Genomic DNA, 20,557 nt, shown 5'->3' on the forward strand with positions numbered 1-20,557 from the left:
TTTCAGTAGCAAGGTCGGTGATATCTGACTTCGTGGGGTCCCGCATTTATTACAAGCCGCACGCTAATGCCGGATTACCAGTTTGGGAAATGCCGAATTACATTACACATTTAAACATGGCTGCTAAAATAAAAATAATATAAAATATAAATAAAAATAAATATATAAATAAATATAACTAACTAATTGACTAATTAACCAATAAATAAAGTGATAATTCAAACTACTGATCAGAAGTCCTCTCATATGGAAGACATCCAAAACGTGATAAAATATTTTCAATACCATCCATTCCATTTTCTAAATGATGTAATTCTGGTCCATAACTAATTCTTACATAATTATACCAAATAACATCTTCTAATCTTGATAAATTTTGAGGATTAATTAAGAAAAAGAATCCTGGTACAACAATAACCTTTTCATGTAAACATTCATGAAAGAAACCTAAACAATTACTTAATTTTCCTGGTAAATGAGATAAATTTAACCATAAATAAAAGGTCGAATTTGGAGTATTATGTTCATTAAAAGTAAATCCCATTTTGGATAATCTTCCAATAATATAATCACGTTTCATTTTAAAATGTAATTGTAAAGCCTTCATTTCTTCTTTAACTTTTAAAGGTTCTAAGAAATCAATGGCTGCAAATTGAAATGGAGCATTAGATCCACCATCTAAAAATGATCCAGCACTACTTAATGAATTTATATATTCTTCTGGTCCTAAGATCCAACAAATTCTCCAACCTGGTAATCTAAAAGCTTTAGTTAATCCATTTAAGATTAAAACAGGATCATGATTAACATCTTCAACATATTCAGCTGAAGAAATTGAAGATCCAGTACAATTATCATCATAATAATAATGAGAATAAAATTCATCCATAATTAATAAACATTTTTCACGACATAAATCATGTAATTGTTTTAATTGAGCAGGATTCATACATCTACCAGTTGGATTTCTTGGATTTGAAGTTAATAGAGCACTTACACCTCTTATTAATTCATTCTTAATCATATCTAAATGAACTTCATAATTATCACTTTCACTTAAAGGAACTGGAATAGGAGAAAAATTCTTAAATAATGATAACATTTCTGCATAAGCAGTATAATCAGGTAAGAAAAAACTTAAATAACAATCACTAATAATTGAAGCAATTCTAGTTAAACCTGCTCTACCTCCTGGAACAATACAAACATTTTTCCAAGTATATTTTGAAGATTTATTTTTACGATAAGTTTCATTATAATAATTAGCAACTGCTTCTCTTAATGGTTTAATACCAGCAGTTGGAGCATATTCTTTAGAATTATCAGGAACAGGGATTGATTTTGGTCTTGGAAATGATCCTGGAATAGTATCACCATGTTCCGGAGCTCCTTGACCTAAATTAGCCCATTCACCAACGTGCTCACTATCATAACCATATTCAGTTGCTCTTTCAGTTACCCATAAAACACCAGTTGAAGATTGCTTGGTATTCATAGCAGGTTTAAAAAATTCTTCATCGAATTTTGGCCTTGGGATAGGAAGTGGTGAAGCTTCTCTTCCATTATCAGGTTTTGATAATTTTGAAATAAGAGCACTTCTAAATTGTTTATTATTAGTAGGAGGTTTAGGAGTTCTTGAAGCAGGATTATTCAAATAAATTGAATGGAAGTGATTTTCTCTAGTTGGAGCAGGAGAATTAAGAATATTTGATCCAGATCCATGAACAGGACTATTACTTTGTAAAGTTTCAAATAATGATGAAGCTGATCGTTGAAGCGATGGAGGTAACGTAGATTCCAATCTTTCAAATTCATCCTCTGATTCTTGGTCATAGGGACTTTGAGGTGGTTGAGACATTTCTGGTAATTTATTGTTTCTTTTCACTCTGTATTGGTTTCAATTCACTAAAGGATATCTTCAATTAATATCTATAAATTGAAATTTCATATTTCATCTAAACCCTTAGTACCGGAGTTTTTCTGGGGTCGGACAAGCGGTTCGAACCGATGGGCGTGTGCTCTCCAAAACATATGGTCTAGATATAATTAGATCATTAGTAGGCTTTGACAGGTCAGATTATATAATTACTTTCATAATATAATGAATCAAGTTCGCTATATAATATTGTATTATAGGTAAATTTCAAAAATCTAGAGTGTTTACTTAAATGCATGGAAATATGTGCCTTATTCTTTTCTTAGATAGGTAAACTAAATGGTATTGGAATGATTTCCATTTACGTTTAAGTTTACAAAATCTAGGTCGTATTTAAATTCAGTGTAATGGATCTTGGCTAGTTACGACAGATGACCAATAACCAGCATTAAGAAGGTAAAAGTTTTTAAGTAAAAGTTAAAAAGAGAAAAACTGTGAAACTGTGAAACTGTGGGGGGAAGAAGACCTAACGGCAATTTGTATTATGGTAACCAGTAAATCATTGTATGGTATATTTTAGGTGTATTTACAGATTAGTCTCACACATTCTACACGTTAACCAGAAATTAATAGAAATTAATTACAGTTTATAAAGTTGGCTAGGCAAAAAAGCTGCGAATATTGGCGGCATTAGCCCGTTCGAGTGCACGGGGAAGAAGGGTATTAAAATAAACAGCCCCTATACGTAGTAGAATGAGACGACAAGATTTGTTGTGGTGTTAATGATTTATCAGATTCAGATTGAGTTTTGGTTTCGGTTTTGGTTTCGGTTTCAGTTTCAGTTTATACGAATCAGAAGAAATAAATGAAATAAAACATATTACGGTATGTACATAATCATCATTGGGTAGCGATACAGGAGATGGAAAAATGCACAAGATAAGATCTAGCAATTATTAAATAGCTAATTTATATAAATAATATGTAAACACTTGAGTAAAATAAAAAAGTGAAAGTTTGTGAAATGACACCGTGAGCCGATATTCGGAGGGCACTTGCTAATTTTTGTGGATGATTTTGCGGCATGGTCACTAAGTTTCTACTGCCATTCACTGGAGAATTTAAAAATTAGTTCGCCATAATGAGGAACTTCTACCGATGCCGTATAATACACAATTTACACTAAATTACACTATAATGTTAGTTAAGTTTACTGGGGTTTATAATTTTGTTAGTTTTGTTATTTTGATTTATTCATCGTTAGTGCCTTATAATTATGGAATTTGGAATTGCTCCACTTTTACTGAATATATATTTGACCTAATCTCTTTAACTCTTACTATTACATACCTAACTTATTTGGTTTATATATTTATTTGGTCTTGTACATATACTGTTGATCTCCCTCCCCAGATTTCACTAACAATTGTTTCCCTCCGGCTTAGCTCCCCAAAAAGTTCTCTCCGCGTAATAAATAAATTTATTAGATGATCAGAAATTTTATGAGTCGCAATGATGGTACAGGAACATTAGCTAATAAAGCTTCATATACTACTAGTAATTTACCTAATTATACTAGTAATAATAATCATATAATCAATTCTCATAACAACCATTATATCTTTGAGGTTTCAACTGAAAATCCCCATTATTTATCGCTAGAAGCATCCTCGAATTCATCTAGCGAATCTGAATCTGAATCTTCATCTTCAAGGGAGTCTCTTTACATTACTGATCAATTTACTCATACAACAAATTTTATTGAAAACGATTATTATCATAATAACTCCGAGCAAGACGATTCTCATCAACATAACTTAATTAAAAGTACATTTTCATCATCATATACTGATTTAATGGGTCAAAATTCTCTGCATCTCTCTAGGTCACAATCTCCTAAACCAGAACATTCTATTAGTCATGATAGTTATGTTGCTAATACAGTAAAATTCAGAAGAAAATATGGAAAGAATCCATTTTTTTCAAATCGAAATAAAGAAATAGATGAACTTAAAAGTCCAGAAATATCAATAAGTCCCGATACTCAAATCAATAATAATGATGATCAATCTCAATTAACTCCGACAAGTTCTTCAGAATCAGATCAACAAATTCCATCACAATTCCATGATTCCTTAGCATTACCACATTCATCTGGAAATGGATTTACTTCCCTTTATCCAATAACTTCTCCTCCAGACAATGATGACAATAAACATCTTTATCCAGCAACATTCTTTTTATCTCCAATAACTTCCCATGATTCAACTTATACTCAAGTAAGTTATGATGATATTCTTATTGATGAAAAACCTCCTCAATTAGAGCAAGTACCTTCATCTCCTGCTTCATCAATCATTATAGCAGATCAACATCAACGACCAGTAGAAGATAAATTAACAGAATCTGAAATTGATGATCAACAATTACAAGAAACAAATGTTAGTCCATTATTATCACTTCCATTAGAAATTTTATATAGAATTGTCGAAATTGCATATTATGATAATCATAATTATAATTCTATTAATTCAAATTTAGAGAATTTTTCAAATACAGTACCATTATTATCAAAAAAATTTCATCAATTATCATTATGTTTTCTTTATAAATATGCTATTTTTAATAGACCTCATTCATTTGATAAATTCTTAACCAATCTTAAAAAGAATAATCAAATTGGAACATTTGTTGAATTTATGGATTTTCAACAATTTACATCTATTGGATTAGGTAGAACTGGTAGAATGAATCAAGAAATTCAAATGGTTACTTCAAAAACAATTTCAAAAGCTTTAAGTCTTACTCCAAATCTTCTTGAATTCTTAGCAAGTGAAAATATTCAAGATGATTTAGATGTTAATGTATTAAATTATTTATTTAATTGTTTAAATAAAATTAAAGCTTTAGATTTTTGTGGTGCAAGTAGTGAAAGTTTTGCTCGAGCATTTGAAGAATTAGTTATTGAAGATGGTAATAAATCAGAAGGAGAAAGTGAAGATTATTCAATGGCAGAAGAAGATAAAATGATTATTGATGATAATTCAACTATTAGATCAATTTATACAAAACCCAATAAAAATTTATCAAATTTAACTAAATTATCATTTCATGATTGTTCAAATTTAAGTAATAATGTATTTGAAAAGATTTTACCTCATTTAATAAATTTAGAAAGATTAGATTTAAATCATACATCAATTACATCAACATCTTTATTACAATATCTTCCAACTAGTGCAAGATTAACTCATTTATCATTAGCAAGATGTTCAAAATTAACTACTAAAGATTTAATTAATTTTCTTACTCATCATCCATCTGTATCACAAAATTCTCTTAAATGGTTAAATATTCAAGTTGATTCAAATGTTGTAACTCCATTAAGTGATGTTTATTTATTATTTACTTTAAAACATTTACAAGCTCCTGATTTACGTTATCTTAATCTTGGAGGATTACCAATTAATAATCGAATTTTATTAACAATTAAATCAAGATTTACTCAATTAGAAAGTTTAAGTTTAAGTCATTCAAATATTGATTTAAATGATTTACATGATTTTTTTAAAGGTGAACATAATAATATTAAATTTCTTGATTTAACTGGAGTTAAATCATTAAATAAATGGAATTTAATGACAATTTTACAAAAAAATTTTAATCTGCAACTTGAAGCTATTGAATTTGATTATAAAATTTTATATGAATTAGCCGGTAATGGAGAACATGTTAAAGTATCACCAATTCAAACATCATTTATTGAAGAAGCTAAACAACCACAAGTTTGGAAATTTTATGATAATGAAGGTAGAAGATCTTGGATATATAAATTAAATGAAAAGGATCCAGAATTTAAATCAATTATTAGAGGTAAAGGTTCAAGAAAGAGATCAGTTCCAAATATGTCAAATCTTGTTTATTATGATTTAGAAACAGGTAATAAAATTACTACCATGATTAAAAAGCCCGATTTTTTAAAATATGCTTCAAGAAAGGTTAATTGTTCAATTGGTTATTTTAATCTTAATAAGTATAGATCAAAGACTTATGAAGAGGAAGTTTGGCCAGTAGAATTCAGTCAAAGAGGAATTTATAATTATTATTCATTGAATATTAAGTGAAATTAGAAGAAATAATGAAATAAAATGAAACAAAGAAATACAATAAAATTTTACAATAAATTTTACAATAAATTTACATTAAAAATCCATCTAAAAATTGTATAGAAATAGATTACTTAAATAAGTAGTAACGAATTTACGAACCAAGAAATAAATCCGTCTGTGTAGAGATCCCGAGGGACAGAGCAAACCTACTTTTGTGCGAAGGTTTACCCCACCGATCGCTTGCTCACTTACCCCATATAAATAGTAGCGGAGTTTCAATGAGATACAGTTTGAAATGATAACTAACCATTAGTATAATAAACACATTATAATAATAACATAAGTACATTAATACATTAATAATAACATTAACAATACTATCATGTCACATAAAGAAATTCCTGAATATACTGAAGTTAGACATCCTATTGATCATGATAAACTTGTTAAATATTTAACCACTATTTCTTCACAATCAAAGAATACAACTCTTGGACCTCATTATCCTGAATATTTAAAAAATATTTCTAAATTAGATATAAAACAATTTACTTTTGGTCAATCTAATCCTACTTATCATATTACAGATTTGAATACTGGTAAAGTATTTGTATTAAGAAAAAAACCATCACCAAATTCAAAATTAATTTCTCGTTCAGCTCATGCTATAGAACGAGAATTCTTTATATTAAGAGGTATAAATATTTTAAATTTAGATCAAAATGATGAAGATAAAAAGGTTCCTATTCCAGATGTATATGCTTTATGTGAAGATGAAAGTGTAATTGGATATGTATTTTATGTAATGGAATATATTAAGGGAATTCAAATAAAAAATCCTGATATGCCAGGAATTCCAATTGATGATCAACATAAATATTGGAATTCTATTGTTAATACTATTAGTTCTATTCATTTATTAGATGCTGAAAAGTTAATTAGTTATTTACCATCTCATCATTTCCCTCAATTTCAAAATATTGATAAATTAAAGGGTTCATCATATTTCCAAAGACAAATTAAAACTCTTAAGGCAATTGAAACTAAACAATCTGAATATGTTGATAGAATTCCAGATTTCGATGATTTATGTAAGGATATTTTACGTTTGGCACCTAAGGATCCTGCTAAATTAACTTTAATTCATGGTGATTTAAAAATAGATAATATTTTATTTGATCCAGAAACTAAAAAAGTTAAAGGTATATTGGATTGGGAATTATGTACTATTGGACATCCATTATTTGATTTATCTAATTTCTTACAAGCTTTCCAAGTACCTAATAAATTAAATCTTTTATTATATAAACCTCAAAAGACTGATATAGGACGAGAAAATAATGGATCAATTGATTTTATTTATAAACAATTAGCGAAATATAATGAAAAAGTCACTTGGGATCCAAAGGATTTATCCAACAATGCTACTGATCTTTGGCTTATTGGATTTACATTTGGTTTATTAAGACTTTCAATAATTACTCAAGGTATAGCAATGAGAGTTAAACAAGGTAATGCCAGTAGTGGTAATGCTAGTGGATATGCATCTTTATATCCATATTTATCTAAATTAGCTCGTGAAGGTATAGTTGAATATGAGTCAAAAAAGAAACTCAACAAGCTCTAGATTACATCTTATTTAATATATAGATATTGTATATTTAATTTATATCCTGATTATATGCTTAATGTATTACAACCATATAAATAATAGGATTATAGAATTATAGAAACTCACGTGAGCACAATGTCACGTTTTTCATCACACTTTAAACTATTACTCATTAAAAAATTCCGGCCCTGAGTTTCTCAGCTCACGAAATTTTCTGTTAGCGAAATTAGCTGAAAAATTCCATAATGATATCAACCACCTTAGTAAAGTTTTATTTCTTATTAGATAGTTAATAGATAGTAGATATTGAAAAATGTCAACTTTCGGAACTGTCTTTCGTGTTACCACATATGGTGAATCACATTGTAAATCTGTTGGATGTATAGTGGATGGAGTTCCACCAGGGTTAAAATTAACAGAAGATGATATTCAACCTCAATTAACTAGAAGAAGACCTGGACAAAGTAAATTATCAACACCAAGAAATGAAAAAGATAGAGTTGAAATTCAAAGTGGTACTGAAAATGGTGTCACTTTAGGATCACCTATTGCTATGATGGTTAAGAATGAAGATCATAGACCAAATGATTATAGTGAAACTGATCTTTATCCAAGACCAAGTCATGCTGATTGGACTTATATACAAAAATATGGTACTAAAAGTTCAAGTGGAGGTGGTAGATCATCAGCTCGTGAAACTATTGGTAGAGTTGCAGCAGGTGCTATTGCAGAAAAGATTTTATTTAAATCAAATAAAGTTGAAATTGTTGCCTTTGTTTCATCAATTGGAGCTATTTCAATGAATCGTAATCCATTAGATGAAGATTTTATTCAAACATTAAAAACCATTACAAGAGAAGAAGTAGATGCTGCAGGACCAGTAAGATGTCCTGATCCTAAAGTTAGAGAACTTATGGTAAAAGAAATTGAACATTATAGAGATTCTAAAGATTCTATTGGTGGTATAGTAACTTGTGTAATTAGAAATTGTCCTATTGGAATTGGTGAACCATGTTTTGATAAATTAGAAGCAAAATTAGCTCATGCTATGTTATCATTACCAGCTACTAAAGGTTTTGAATTTGGTTCTGGATTTTTAGGTACTCAAATTCCGGGTTCAAAACATAATGATGCATTTTATTATGATGAAGAAACTTCAAGATTAAGAACAAGAACTAATAATAGTGGTGGTATTCAAGGTGGTATTTCAAATGGTGAAGATATTTACTTTTCAGTTGCTTTTAAATCAGCTGCAACTATTAGTCAAGAACAAGAAACTGCTACTTATGATGGTAAAGATGGAGTTTTAGCAGCAAGAGGTAGACATGATCCAAGTGTAACACCAAGAGCAGTTCCAATTGTTGAAGCTATGGCTGCTTTAGTATTAGTTGATCAATTCTTACTTCAAAAGGCAAGAGAATCAGTTTCTGCTCTTGTCTCAGATGATTAGATTAATTGTAAATATAATATCTTTAAATATGTACGTATATTATACTAGAAAAGAAAGTCGTGCGAATATGCTCAATTTTACGACGCGTAGCCCTGAGATCACTGAAAAAAAACTGAACACCTAATACAACCACCAGGGGATCAAAGACTTTATCATTAATCACCATATACTTTGAGTTAGTATCAATAATTTGTTGAGTAAGCATAGAAGCAATCTCATCAGTATATTGAATTGTTAACTTTGGATTGTTTGGATTGTCAATAAGGAAGATGAAATCTATTTCATTTGTTGGGATAAGTACTATCCTTTTATTAGCCTTTATTCAATGTGTTTCTGCTCATAATGTATTATTGGCACCATATGGTAAACAATGTTTCTTTGAAAATTTGAAAAAGAATGATGAATTAGCCATTAGTTTCCAAGTTGGAAGTAGAGACCCTCATAATTCCGAACAATATAATATTGATTTTCATATTCTTTCACCTTCAGGTCAAGTCTTATTAAAGAAACAAGAACTTGATCATGGTGATGAAAGTGTAAAAGCTCCAACTAATGGGAAATATGTTTATTGTTTTTCTAATGAAAGAAGTAATAGAGTTGATGTTGATGTTTCATTCAATATTCATGGAGTTATTTATGTTGATATTAATGATCCAAAGTCAGATACTTTAGATTATGCCATTCAAAGATTAAGTCAATTAACCAATGATGTTAAAGCAGAACAAGGTTATTTGGTTATTAGAGAAAGAACTCATAGAAATACTGCTGAATCTACAAATTCAAGAGTTAAATGGTGGTCTGTTTTCCAAATAATTGTTGTAGCTGCTAATTCTATTTTCCAAATTTATTATTTAAAGAGATTCTTTGAAGTTAAATCAGTCGTTTAAATTCAGCGATTTTAATTTTACTTTAATAGCTGAAAAATCTTTTGCATAAAAATGTATAGTATACTCTCATCATCTTATAAATAAAAAATATAGTAATTATGAATCAATCACTAATATATATTACTTAAATTCGAACTCATGATTATTATGTAGATAAAAGCGGATATACCCCAGAAAAAGAACAAAAGAAAGTAAGGGCTCGAAAATCAATTAATACTTATGGATTTAGGAACATATATGGCAAAAAACGGTTGAATGGCATTAAAAATCGGTAAGTAACTCGGTATAATTTAAAATCAAAGAAAAAAGCTCTATAAGCGCAAATTCAAAAAACCTTACGGCATAACAAATTACATTGGCAAACATATAGAGCGAAAACATAGTTGTTAATGTCCGTGAATTCAAAAAAAATGGCTATTAGACCCCTCACGTGATTTACCCCTCCTTTCTAAAATTATCGTCGCATTAAAGGAAGGTACAAACATCATAAGACAAAAACACTGAAGAGGCGAAATGAACGGGATTGATAGGAACTCATATATATATATAAATATATTTATATAAGTATTTGATTATAGAGTTGTAGTTGAAAAATTATTTAATAGATAGTAAACTTCAACAAAAACATGTCATATTTCCCAACTATCAAAGAATTACCACCTGATCCATTATTCGGATTAAAAGCTAGATATAATGCAGATCCTAGAACCGAAAAAGTGGATTTAGGTATTGGAGCATATCGTGATAATTCAGGAAAACCATGGATTTTACCAGCTGTTAAACAAGCAGAAGCTAAATTAATTGGTAGTGCTGATTATAATCATGAATATTTATCAATTAGTGGATTTGAACCATTTTTAAAACAAGCAGCTAAAGTTATCTTAGGAGATAATTCTAAAGCTCTTTCAGAAAATCGTGTTGTTAGTCAACAATCTTTATCAGGAACAGGAGCTCTTCATGTAGCTGGTGTATTCTTAAAGGAATTTTATAATGGTCAAAAGACTATTTACTTATCTAAACCAACTTGGGCTAATCATAAACAAATTTTTGAGAACCTTGGCTTAGAAGTTGCCAATTATCCATATTGGAATAATGATACAAAATCTCTTGATTTGAAAGGATTTTTAGATACTATTAAGTCTGCTCCAACTGGTTCAATCTTTTTACTTCATGCTTGTGCTCACAATCCAACAGGTTTAGATCCAACTCAAGATGAATGGAAACAATTATTACATGAATTAGATATTAAGAAACATGTTGTCATTTTTGATAGTGCTTATCAAGGATTTGCTAGTGGAAATTTAGAAAAAGATGCATTTTCAATTAGATATGCTATAGATCAATCAATTATTAAAACTCCTATTGTTATTTGTCAATCATTTGCTAAAAATTGTGGTATGTATGGTGAAAGAGTAGGTGCAATTCATATTATTCCAGGTGTGGAACCAAATGAATCATTAAATAAAGCTATTAAATCTCAATTAAATAAAATTATTAGATCAGAAATTTCTAATCCTCCAGCTTATGGTTCAAAGATTGTTTCAACTATTTTAAATGATCCAACTCTTCGTAAACAATGGGAAGATGATTTAGTTACTATGAGTTCAAGAATTATTAAAATGAGATATAAATTACGTGATTTACTTAGTGGTGAATTACAAACTCCTGGAAATTGGGATCATATTACCAATCAAACTGGTATGTTTTCATTTACAGGTTTAACTCCAGATATGGTAGGTAGATTAGAAAAGGTTCATGCTATCTACTTGGTTAGTAGTGGTAGAGCTAGTGTTGCTGGATTAAACGATAATAATGTTGAAAAAGTAGCTAAGGCAATTGATGAAGTTGTTAGATTTTATTCCAAACCTAAATTATAGACAAAATAATAAAATTAGTTACTTTGTAAAGATTTTTATATTTTTATGTTTTTATGTTTCCTTTTCTCTTTGCTAAATCTTATGTTTTAATATAATGACTACATTTTTACTTTAAACGATATTGATTTTTGTATATTTCATAAAAGTAATTTATAACCTAAATGAATTAGAAAAAGATAAAGTAGGAATACTTTTAATTATATTATATAAATACATGTTTCTATTATGGAAACTATATTTGATGTGATTTTTGGTGGGAATCAATTAATTTAAAATTAAATGAAGGTGGAGATATGATCTTAACGATATGATGAAAAATTTAGATCATTATCATATTATATATATGTATTAAGTTTGAAGGTATTGAATGAAATGTGAAATGTGAAATGATATATGCAAAATTTAACTTATTCAAAATACATTTACTTTCTTCTGAAAGAACAACCTTCAGTCAACTTAGCCTTACCACCAGTTGGAGTACATAAAACGGTTGAACAAGAGTCACAGGTGACAGCAGTTTGGGCATGGGAGAAAACGGTGGTGATAGTTAAACAACCTTGACATTTAACATCCATGAAGAATGATCTTGGACCTTGAACTAAAGTCTTTAATTTATGTTTTTGAGCTTCAGAAGCTGGATTTGGGTTTAATAAATCTTGAACTAAAACCTATAAGAATTTTAATGTTAGTATATTGTTGATAATTTATTTAATGGTTGAACAGTTTAGGAGATGTCTGTAGATTAACTACTACTATAGTTGACATTCTACCGTAGTTATATTTCATAATTCTAGACTATTGAATAAATGGGATTAATACCCCCAATTTATTTACATGATATAATACTCTTACAATGATTAAATTATATTTCTAATTATTTGATCCTCTGAATCCTTCAACTTTTTCAATTTGATATTTTATCTTTCATCTTCGTTGTGGTATTACAAATATATTATGGATTGTCTATTCGAATGTATCGTTCTTTTCTTTTTAACATCATTTCCACTTATATGACTACAATCTCTTCAACATGTTCGTGTTATTCATATAATTACATACCATTTTGTCAGTACTCTAGTATGTTCTAATGTATTGTATTCAAAGGTTATACGAAATTAATCAATTTTTTCTTTAACTAGTTTATTAATTTTTTTCATCCTTACCATTTCCATACAAGGCAAACATCCAAACATGCATAGTTAAGTAGACCTTAAGTCGAGAAAACTTTTTTTATTGATTGGATCTATGTACCGGAACGAGCATTAGGGTTTGTTAGGGCTTGCACGTGCATTATTGATTCATCACGTGGACTCTATAATGGATGCAAAATAATATAATGTAATATAAAATAATATAATATAATATAATAATAATATATATTTAAATAACATTAAGGGTAAGAAGAAATGAAAGAAACAATATAATATAGAATCACGGAGTTTGTCCCTTAATGTGCAACAATAATGAAATCTGATAAATAATACATCTATGAATTTGTTAACAACCAGCTTGACTAGAAGAATGATCAAATGGTATCATCTAACCATTCATTCTCTTAGTCACACCGAACATAGATAAACAATAATTAAATAATTTGTAAAAACTATATAAAAAACTAAACAATAGTAGATATTATAAGAAAAACTATAAAAATAACAATATAAAAATAACAATATAAAAAAGGCATACGCATTGGTTGCACCCCCATGTCATATCCCTTCCTCCAAGTAACATCACAACTATAACATAACAATATATATATGGAAATTTTACCTTGACTTTAGAGTAATACTAAAATAATCTAAACTAAAATAATAAAACTAAAATTATAGCGAATATCAAGCCGTATAAAAATAAGAATCATAATAATAATAAGAATCATGAAATAATAATGGCAATAATAATAATAATAATAATTATGTCAAACTAAAAACTCCAAAGCAAAGTCCCTCCCAAATGACCAAACTCATAAATCATTTCTCAAAGAACAATCTTTAAGAATATAAATATACTTTATACGCATTTTTATCATTACTATTATCATGTATCTATATATGAGAAATGAAAAGATTAGAAAAGAAGTTATAAGAAGCCTTTTCTATATGTATAAGGTATGAAATGAGGAGGACTATGCTATGCTGGAGAAGTTATGACGTTACGAAAAAGGAGAGGTCTACAAAAATAGAGTTATATACGATATATAGGAAGTATATAATGGAAATGTTGGACTGTTTTCATTTTCTTAGATGGTTGATTGATTATTGGTTGTTGTTCAGTTTACTTGACTATCTTTTGATTTTCAAATTCTTCTTAAACACAAAGTTTCCTTTCAAAGGGAATGAATAAGATGAATCAAAAAAGGTAAAATAATATAAATGATAAATGACAATAATAGTAATGATGATGGTAAAATATAATAAGATAATAATAATACTAATATACAGATTGGTTGTGATAGAATGGGTGTGGTGAAAATCAAAATGGGACAAATAAACTATTGAACAGATGAATGAAAAATGACAATGATGGATGGTGGATGGATGGGTGAGGATGCATGTACGTATGGTTGGAGAATAACGCAATGAATGAATAATTTGAATCACACAAATATAAATAGATTAGATGGATGTAGATGATCTAGAACGAATGGATGATGAGGATGAGTTTTGAATAGGTTAAATCTATTTAGTACCCTTTTTAGGCTTTCTTGGAGTGGCTCCAGTTCTATTCATTGCAGCATTTGGAGGTGGATACCTTGGTTTCTTTTCAGCAGGTTTTAAAATTTGGAAAGAACATAATAAGGATTCATCAACACTCATCATTGCTCCGGCATTATCGAATTCACCACAATAATTTGGAGCAGAGAATAAGGTAACTAATTGTCTCTTTGAAAAGAATTCATAACCATCTTCAACGACTTGATGAGCACGACAAATTAAATCCATATCATGCTTTTGTAAAAATCTTGAAACCACATCAGGACCGAAAGTAAAGGATACCCCTCTATCATTTTCTGACCATCCACTAATATCTTTATCAGGATCAGACCATAATAAATCACATAATAATCCAACATCTGGAATATCAGTAGGTCTCATAACTCTTCTAATTTGTTCCATTGAATTTAAATCTGGAGAAAGCCCACCATGCATTGTGAATATTTTTTCATCAATTATAGCTGCAATTGGTAAACAGTTAAAACAATCTGTGAAAGTTTTCCATAATTTAATATTATATCTTCTTTTACATTCATCATAAAATCCATAAATTCTATTAATAGAAGCACATTCATGATTACCTCTAAGAATAAAGAAATTTTCAGGATATTTAATTTTATAGGCCAACAAAAGGCAAATTGTTTCTAATGATTGTTTACCTCTATCGACATAATCTCCTAAAAACAAATAATTTGCTTCTGGAGGAAATCCACCATATTCGAATAATCTTAATAAATCATAATATTGACCATGAATATCTCCACAAATTTTGATTGGAGCTTCCAATTCCAATAAAATTGGTTGTCGGATAAAGATTTCTCTTGCTCTTGTACATAAATATCTGATTTCATGTTCTAAGAGGGTGACTTGTTTACCAGGTCTTGAACCTCTAACTTCCAATAATCTATCGACTATGGAATCAATGTCGGCTTCTTGATGCTCGACTGTAGACATTTTATTGTTGTATGTGTGTGTTTATGTATATGGTGTTATATGGGAATAATGTGATTCAAAACAGAATTGTTAATTAATAATTGCTGATTGATAATTGATAATTAATAATAATAATTAATTATTGCTAATTGCTAATATTGCACTGTATGAGAATTGATGATTGAAAATTGATGCTATTAGTTTAATTCTTCACTTAAATATACTTACAAAATATGAATCTCGTAGGTAATCAAATGTATCAAGGTTACTAATGCTATATTGAGTGAGTTAGAGCAAGGATTTGTTGTTCACTTCGAGCGATCTAACTTTTTTCCCTACGAGGATGACGGTGAGGTACTTTAATTTAAAAGCAGTAGTGCGAGTGGCAAAAGATTCAAAAAAACAACAGCCGAAAATTAATCAAGGAGAAATTCGATTTTGAGGACTATGGGAGAGTACGGGTCAACAACTTTATATGATAGAAGGCGTGACGAGTATGATTTAGATGAGGGAATGTATTGAAATGTTTTATATGATGAGGATGATTCAAAATCCACTATCTCTCTTATATAATGGAGTCAGTTAGGATGAGGAGTGTCTTGGGTTCAACAAAAAAGAGGAGGTGGTTTCAATTGGAAGAGGGAGAAAAAAATTTAAAATTTGTCCTGAAAATTACACTTGTTCGTCGTGCGTTTACCGAAATGACATAAAAGACGTGTAATGAGATTAGAGTTGCGGCTTATATTATGTTGTATTTATTATTTGTAGTCGTCTGACGATTTGATTTTATAGACTTGTAGAATAGTAGAATGGTTTACTTAAAATGATTCAATTATATATAATATAATTGCATTGTTTAGTATATAGTTAATTATTGAATTAAAACTATAGTTCAGTCATTGAGTCGTATAATTTAGATGATTAATTGTTGAGTGTATGTCACCTGTACCATTTTGCCGTTTTAGGCATGTTTTGGTACAATATGCACGACCTATTCCCATCCATCCCATATAGGCATAATTAATTACGGTATTACTCGGATCTCTTAATGGGGCGACTCAATTGACTCATTAAATTTCATATTCTCAACGTAATTATATTTATATGAAAAATTTGTGTTGTGATATAATATAATTAAACACACTCAGGTTTCTAATTACCCCAAGTATCGGATCTCATCAATCCTTTACCAAGAAAATTTACAGTTTCTCACACTTATTGACAGATCTAGACTTTTTAAGTGCAATCATCGAACTGTTATTTACCTTTTACGATTATGACCGATTTACATCCACCATTGTGTAATTGACCCGTCACTCGGCTAAGCATTCTGTAATAATAAATACACAAAGTGTTAGAAAATTTCACGTGATACTTTCTGTCTCCAATCACCGAAATCTACGTGGTTTCAACCACTACATGGCCTCTTGGCCCAATATAATATGCATTAAATACCACTATCAGATTATTAAGTATCGTTACTTCTTTAATATTGGAACAAAATTCTCGATAGAACTATAAATTCAACGAGAAAGCAGCTACCAAACTTCCATGAATTTGGTGAACGTTTTTCTAAATTTGAGGCAAATGATTCTACAAGTAATAGCCATGGGTTGTGAAGATTCCCGACCCGTTGAATAAATAAAGATTTAAATCATTTAAATTCATCTACAATGCTATGAAACAAGTTGCAAAATCTTCTAATTAAGAATAATTCCACAAAGCAGGATCACGCACGTGACCAATAAAATTCCTAATTGGGTTTAAATTGTCCCTATTAATTCTATCTTACAGCGTAAAACGATGAAGACAGTATTAGGTCAACTGAATAATTTAAAAATAGATAGTTTATATTCCAAAAAAAATATGAGTAAACCAGGTGCTCCACCATTTCCAAATCATTATACAGTGAAACTAGTTGCAGCAAATGATTCTAAAGCTTGTACAATTTGCTATAAGCCAACACCAACAGTATTACTAAATGATAATAAACTTGATTTTTTATATATTTGTGCTTCACATCTAAAAGATGATAATTTCGCAGTACATCTACCTAATCAAGAATATGATAAATTAATTGAAGTTAAGAATGGATTGGATAAAAAGATTGAAACTTTAAAGGAACAGGCTGAACTTGTCAAACCATATATGATCAATAAGTTAATGACAGATTATTTACCAGGATTCGGGAAGAAAGATAAGGATGGTAATGATAAAGATAAAGAAGTGAAAATTCCAAAAACTAATGATGAAAAATATAATGCTTTCCAGACTCAAATTCAAGAATCCACAACAAAATTAGTTGAAACCAATGAACAAATATCCAATTTCAAATTTAAAACTTATAAGTTAAATCAGGATATATATCGATCCAGAATTATAAATTATAATAAAGTATTAGCTGCAAGAGCTAGAAGTCAACGAATTCAACTGGATCCTTCATTTTTTCCTACTGCACCATCCAATTCTATAGGATGAGATGTAATTAATAATTAAAATTAACTAATGTTTATACTATTTACAATATTTAACTGAATGATTAATTATTAACTGCTTTCTCGTCAAACCAATTCTCCCAACCTTCAACTTTATTTTTAACAACAGATCCTGAAATAAAGTCCATATTTCCTTCTAACTTATCGAATGAGAAATTATTTTCTGATGATCCAATGACACTTAACCAGAATTCACGTAAAGATTCTTGATTACCACGAATTGAGTTGTCTTCATCTTCTTGATTTTCATCGTCTTGTTTATCAATTCCAGATGTCTTATTAATTGAACTTAATTCATTGGCAATTAATTTATTTAATTCAGCCTCTAACATAGTACGAACTTTATGTAATGGAACACTATCAAATAAATCACTCTTGTTTAATGCAAATAAGAAATCAATTCCATTATGCATCCTTTCAGTAAAAGATAAGATTTCATAAAGAAATTTACCAATTCCTTCGATTGTTTCACTATTACCTAAAGAAATACTTGAAGTATCAATGACATAAACAATTCCTCGAATCTTTTGTAAAGTGATATCATTAGTTATTAATTTATATAATAATTGGTGATACTTTCTATGACCAGGATAATCAATTAATTGATATTTCTTGGTAATGGCTGTATTTGAAAATGGTAATTCAATAATTTTAACATTCATTTCTAAACTTGATACTGTAGGTGTAATTGATGTATTTGTAATAGGTTCATCTTCATATCTATTATTTGAAGCGTCAAGCAATTTATAAAATACTGAAGTTTTTCCACTATTATTAGCTCCTAAAATAAGAAATGTTGGTTGATTATATGGTGATTTATTTAATGTTGATTTTGGACTATTATTTTGAAGATAGAAAACTATAAGAATTATAACAAACCCTCCAAGTAGAGTTAGTAAAATTTTTTGTACAATATCCATGTTTAACTTGTACTCTAACTAAATTCTTTTAGTGAAAGAGAGTGACCTTTGCTTTATTCTTTCCCTTTCCCTTTATTTAATCCCCGTTCTTTTTCATTGACCACTATGGACCTTTTTTCTATGGGTCGATGTCAACTATTTATTGCGGCGTGGATGCAGCTTCTGATATTAGCTAATATTAATAAAATATACATCTAATGTAAACAAACATTTATATGTTCTATATCTACTGTTGGAAGACTCGAAGTTGAACAAAAGTAATTTATTGTATCAAGCATGGAGAATCCTCATGAGCAGGCACAGAATGCTTTGTTGTCAAGAATAATTAATAATATGGTATGTGTAATACAATTACTTCAAGATTGAGATTGAGATAGAGCTAAAGGAACTAACTAATTTATTATAGGAGAATCTTAATGAATCTGTGGTGACAATAAATAAGTGTCTTCAAGAAGTTAATAGAAGTAATCTTGATACAGAGATTTTGTCTCAAATGTGGGAGAGTTATTTGAGAAATGCTGAATTTAATTTAGAAGCTACAGGTCAAAAGAAAGAACCATTATAATTAAGTAGTAATTTGACTCTTAATTTAAGAGCAAGTCAGTGAGTGTTTTAAAATAACAATGTTCAGAAACGTAGCATGAATATTATGATTAAGTACATATGTATGATTGGTAAGAACCGTTGTATTCTCGAAAAGTAATTACATGCACTAATCGAGAGTTTCTTAAAAATTACTAGGACAATTAATCCTACTACAAAACAACAACCAATTATTCCTAAGGTTAAACTGTCGTACATTGTATACGGATGGTAAATATATATATATGGTACACATGAATTCTTCGTATGAAGAAGAATAAACAAAAAAATATAATGATGATGAAATATATCTGTAAAAAAATCAGCATGATAGTAACAGCATTTTGAAATCTTTAATTGGATGTAAAATGTGTGATAAATGGTGAAAATAATATAAAACTATTGATACATTAGCATATAGATGTAATATAGTAATTATCAAATTCTGGGGAATCACCTAAGTATATGGCAATTTATTTCTAGCTTTTACTAATCAGTCCACTAATTCAAGTAAATATAATGGATCAACATATTTAGTTTTGAGTTGGTAATAAACCAAATCTCTTTTTCAAAGTGACTCTTTGTCTGGAGTACTTATCATCTGGTGAAAATCTAGCTGGATGAGCAGATTTAGTGATTTCACCTTCTTCAGTAGTCTTTTTTAAGGTATAAATTCTCTTGCCGTCTGGGCCAGTAGTGTACATCAAATGCATCTTAGCTGAATAGAATGATTTATATGTGAAACTTAAAAGAATTAATAACTTATAATGTACAGTTAAGTCGCTTGATATTTGGAAATTTTTTTGAGCTGGAGATGGGCCAGGAAAATTTGTGCGGGTTCACACGACTTGTTTCTGTCTCTGTCTCTACGCTAACAATGGATCTGATTCAAGATCATTTTATAGTAGTGCAATAAAGGTATCACACTTTCAGAGAATTGAATTATATATAGGGAGAGATTGTGTGTGTAATTATGACCTTATAGTTTTTAAGCCTCAGTTAAGTGAAAAGTTACAGTAGTGGATAAGTAGCCTATAAAGTTAAGCTTTGATAAAGTAATAGATATAGAATTCCTGCACATAGCTCCCCCCATTGAACA

At 29.2% G+C, this 20,557-nt stretch overlaps 12 protein-coding genes across 12 annotated transcripts; 7 read left to right on the forward strand and 5 right to left on the reverse strand. All coding sequences in view use genetic code 12, as the record gives it.

Moving 5' to 3' along the window:
* Positions 1 to 223: 223 nt before the first annotated feature.
* Positions 224 to 1,858, reverse strand: RJT21DRAFT_112949 (uncharacterized protein; the record flags this gene model as incomplete). Its single annotated transcript, XM_064880127.1, has 1 exon — positions 224 to 1,858. One exon carries the CDS (start codon positions 1,856 to 1,858, stop codon positions 224 to 226), a length of 1,635 nt encoding a protein of 544 aa, XP_064739760.1.
* A 1,282-nt stretch (positions 1,859 to 3,140) lies between these two features.
* RJT21DRAFT_119138 (uncharacterized protein) lies at positions 3,141 to 6,149 on the forward strand. Its single transcript, XM_064881284.1, has 2 exons — positions 3,141 to 3,703; positions 3,875 to 6,149. The coding sequence occupies exons 1-2, from the start codon at positions 3,379 to 3,381 to the stop codon at positions 5,998 to 6,000; spliced, it is 2,451 nt and encodes an 816-aa protein (XP_064739761.1). The 5' UTR covers positions 3,141 to 3,378; the 3' UTR covers positions 6,001 to 6,149.
* On the forward strand, positions 6,150 to 7,681 carry RJT21DRAFT_119140 (uncharacterized protein). Its single transcript, XM_064881285.1, has one exon. The coding sequence runs from the start codon at positions 6,368 to 6,370 to the stop codon at positions 7,610 to 7,612; it is 1,245 nt and encodes a 414-aa protein (XP_064739762.1). The 5' UTR covers positions 6,150 to 6,367; the 3' UTR covers positions 7,613 to 7,681.
* Positions 7,682 to 9,181, forward strand: ARO2 (bifunctional chorismate synthase/riboflavin reductase [NAD(P)H]). Its single transcript, XM_064883846.1, has one exon. It carries the CDS (start codon positions 7,911 to 7,913, stop codon positions 9,045 to 9,047), a length of 1,137 nt encoding a protein of 378 aa, XP_064739763.1. The 5' UTR covers positions 7,682 to 7,910; the 3' UTR covers positions 9,048 to 9,181.
* Positions 9,112 to 10,086, forward strand: EMP24 (Emp24p). The gene has a single exon (XM_064883845.1). It carries the CDS (start codon positions 9,317 to 9,319, stop codon positions 9,932 to 9,934), a length of 618 nt encoding a protein of 205 aa, XP_064739764.1. The 5' UTR covers positions 9,112 to 9,316; the 3' UTR covers positions 9,935 to 10,086.
* A 374-nt stretch (positions 10,087 to 10,460) lies between these two features.
* Positions 10,461 to 11,927, forward strand: AAT21 (aspartate transaminase). Its single transcript, XM_064881286.1, has one exon. The coding sequence runs from the start codon at positions 10,561 to 10,563 to the stop codon at positions 11,809 to 11,811; it is 1,251 nt and encodes a 416-aa protein (XP_064739765.1). The 5' UTR covers positions 10,461 to 10,560; the 3' UTR covers positions 11,812 to 11,927.
* On the reverse strand, positions 11,915 to 12,961 carry RPS27 (40S ribosomal protein eS27). Its single transcript, XM_064881287.1, has 2 exons — positions 12,871 to 12,961; positions 11,915 to 12,479 (listed from the first exon to the last, which is right to left on the reverse strand). Exons 1-2 carry the CDS (start codon positions 12,871 to 12,873, stop codon positions 12,234 to 12,236), a joined length of 249 nt encoding a protein of 82 aa, XP_064739766.1. The 5' UTR covers positions 12,874 to 12,961; the 3' UTR covers positions 11,915 to 12,233.
* Positions 12,962 to 14,492: 1,531 nt separating this feature from the next.
* GLC7 (type 1 serine/threonine-protein phosphatase catalytic subunit) lies at positions 14,493 to 15,482 on the reverse strand (the record flags this gene model as incomplete). Its single annotated transcript, XM_064885361.1, has 1 exon — positions 14,493 to 15,482. The coding sequence occupies one exon, from the start codon at positions 15,480 to 15,482 to the stop codon at positions 14,493 to 14,495; it is 990 nt and encodes a 329-aa protein (XP_064739767.1).
* Positions 15,483 to 17,264: 1,782 nt separating this feature from the next.
* On the forward strand, positions 17,265 to 17,939 carry RJT21DRAFT_112956 (uncharacterized protein; the record flags this gene model as incomplete). Its single annotated transcript, XM_064880128.1, has 1 exon — positions 17,265 to 17,939. The coding sequence occupies one exon, from the start codon at positions 17,265 to 17,267 to the stop codon at positions 17,937 to 17,939; it is 675 nt and encodes a 224-aa protein (XP_064739768.1).
* Positions 17,940 to 17,969: 30 nt separating this feature from the next.
* Positions 17,970 to 19,090, reverse strand: RJT21DRAFT_23988 (Signal recognition particle receptor subunit beta). The gene has a single exon (XM_064883849.1). The coding sequence runs from the start codon at positions 18,874 to 18,876 to the stop codon at positions 18,001 to 18,003; it is 876 nt and encodes a 291-aa protein (XP_064739769.1). The 5' UTR covers positions 18,877 to 19,090; the 3' UTR covers positions 17,970 to 18,000.
* On the forward strand, positions 19,015 to 19,472 carry DAD4 (Dad4p). Its single transcript, XM_064883847.1, has 2 exons — positions 19,015 to 19,212; positions 19,283 to 19,472. The coding sequence occupies exons 1-2, from the start codon at positions 19,153 to 19,155 to the stop codon at positions 19,439 to 19,441; spliced, it is 219 nt and encodes a 72-aa protein (XP_064739770.1). The 5' UTR covers positions 19,015 to 19,152; the 3' UTR covers positions 19,442 to 19,472.
* Positions 19,473 to 19,651: 179 nt separating this feature from the next.
* NOP10 (snoRNP complex protein) lies at positions 19,652 to 20,240 on the reverse strand. The gene has a single exon (XM_064881288.1). It carries the CDS (start codon positions 20,169 to 20,171, stop codon positions 19,992 to 19,994), a length of 180 nt encoding a protein of 59 aa, XP_064739771.1. The 5' UTR covers positions 20,172 to 20,240; the 3' UTR covers positions 19,652 to 19,991.
* Between the last annotated feature and the right edge of the window lie 317 nt (positions 20,241 to 20,557).

This window comes from Scheffersomyces amazonensis, assembly GCF_036850825.1.
Source record: "Scheffersomyces amazonensis strain UFMG-HMD-26.3 chromosome Unknown RJT21scaffold_2, whole genome shotgun sequence".
In the NCBI taxonomy this organism is placed as follows: domain Eukaryota; kingdom Fungi; phylum Ascomycota; class Pichiomycetes; order Serinales; family Debaryomycetaceae; genus Scheffersomyces; species Scheffersomyces amazonensis.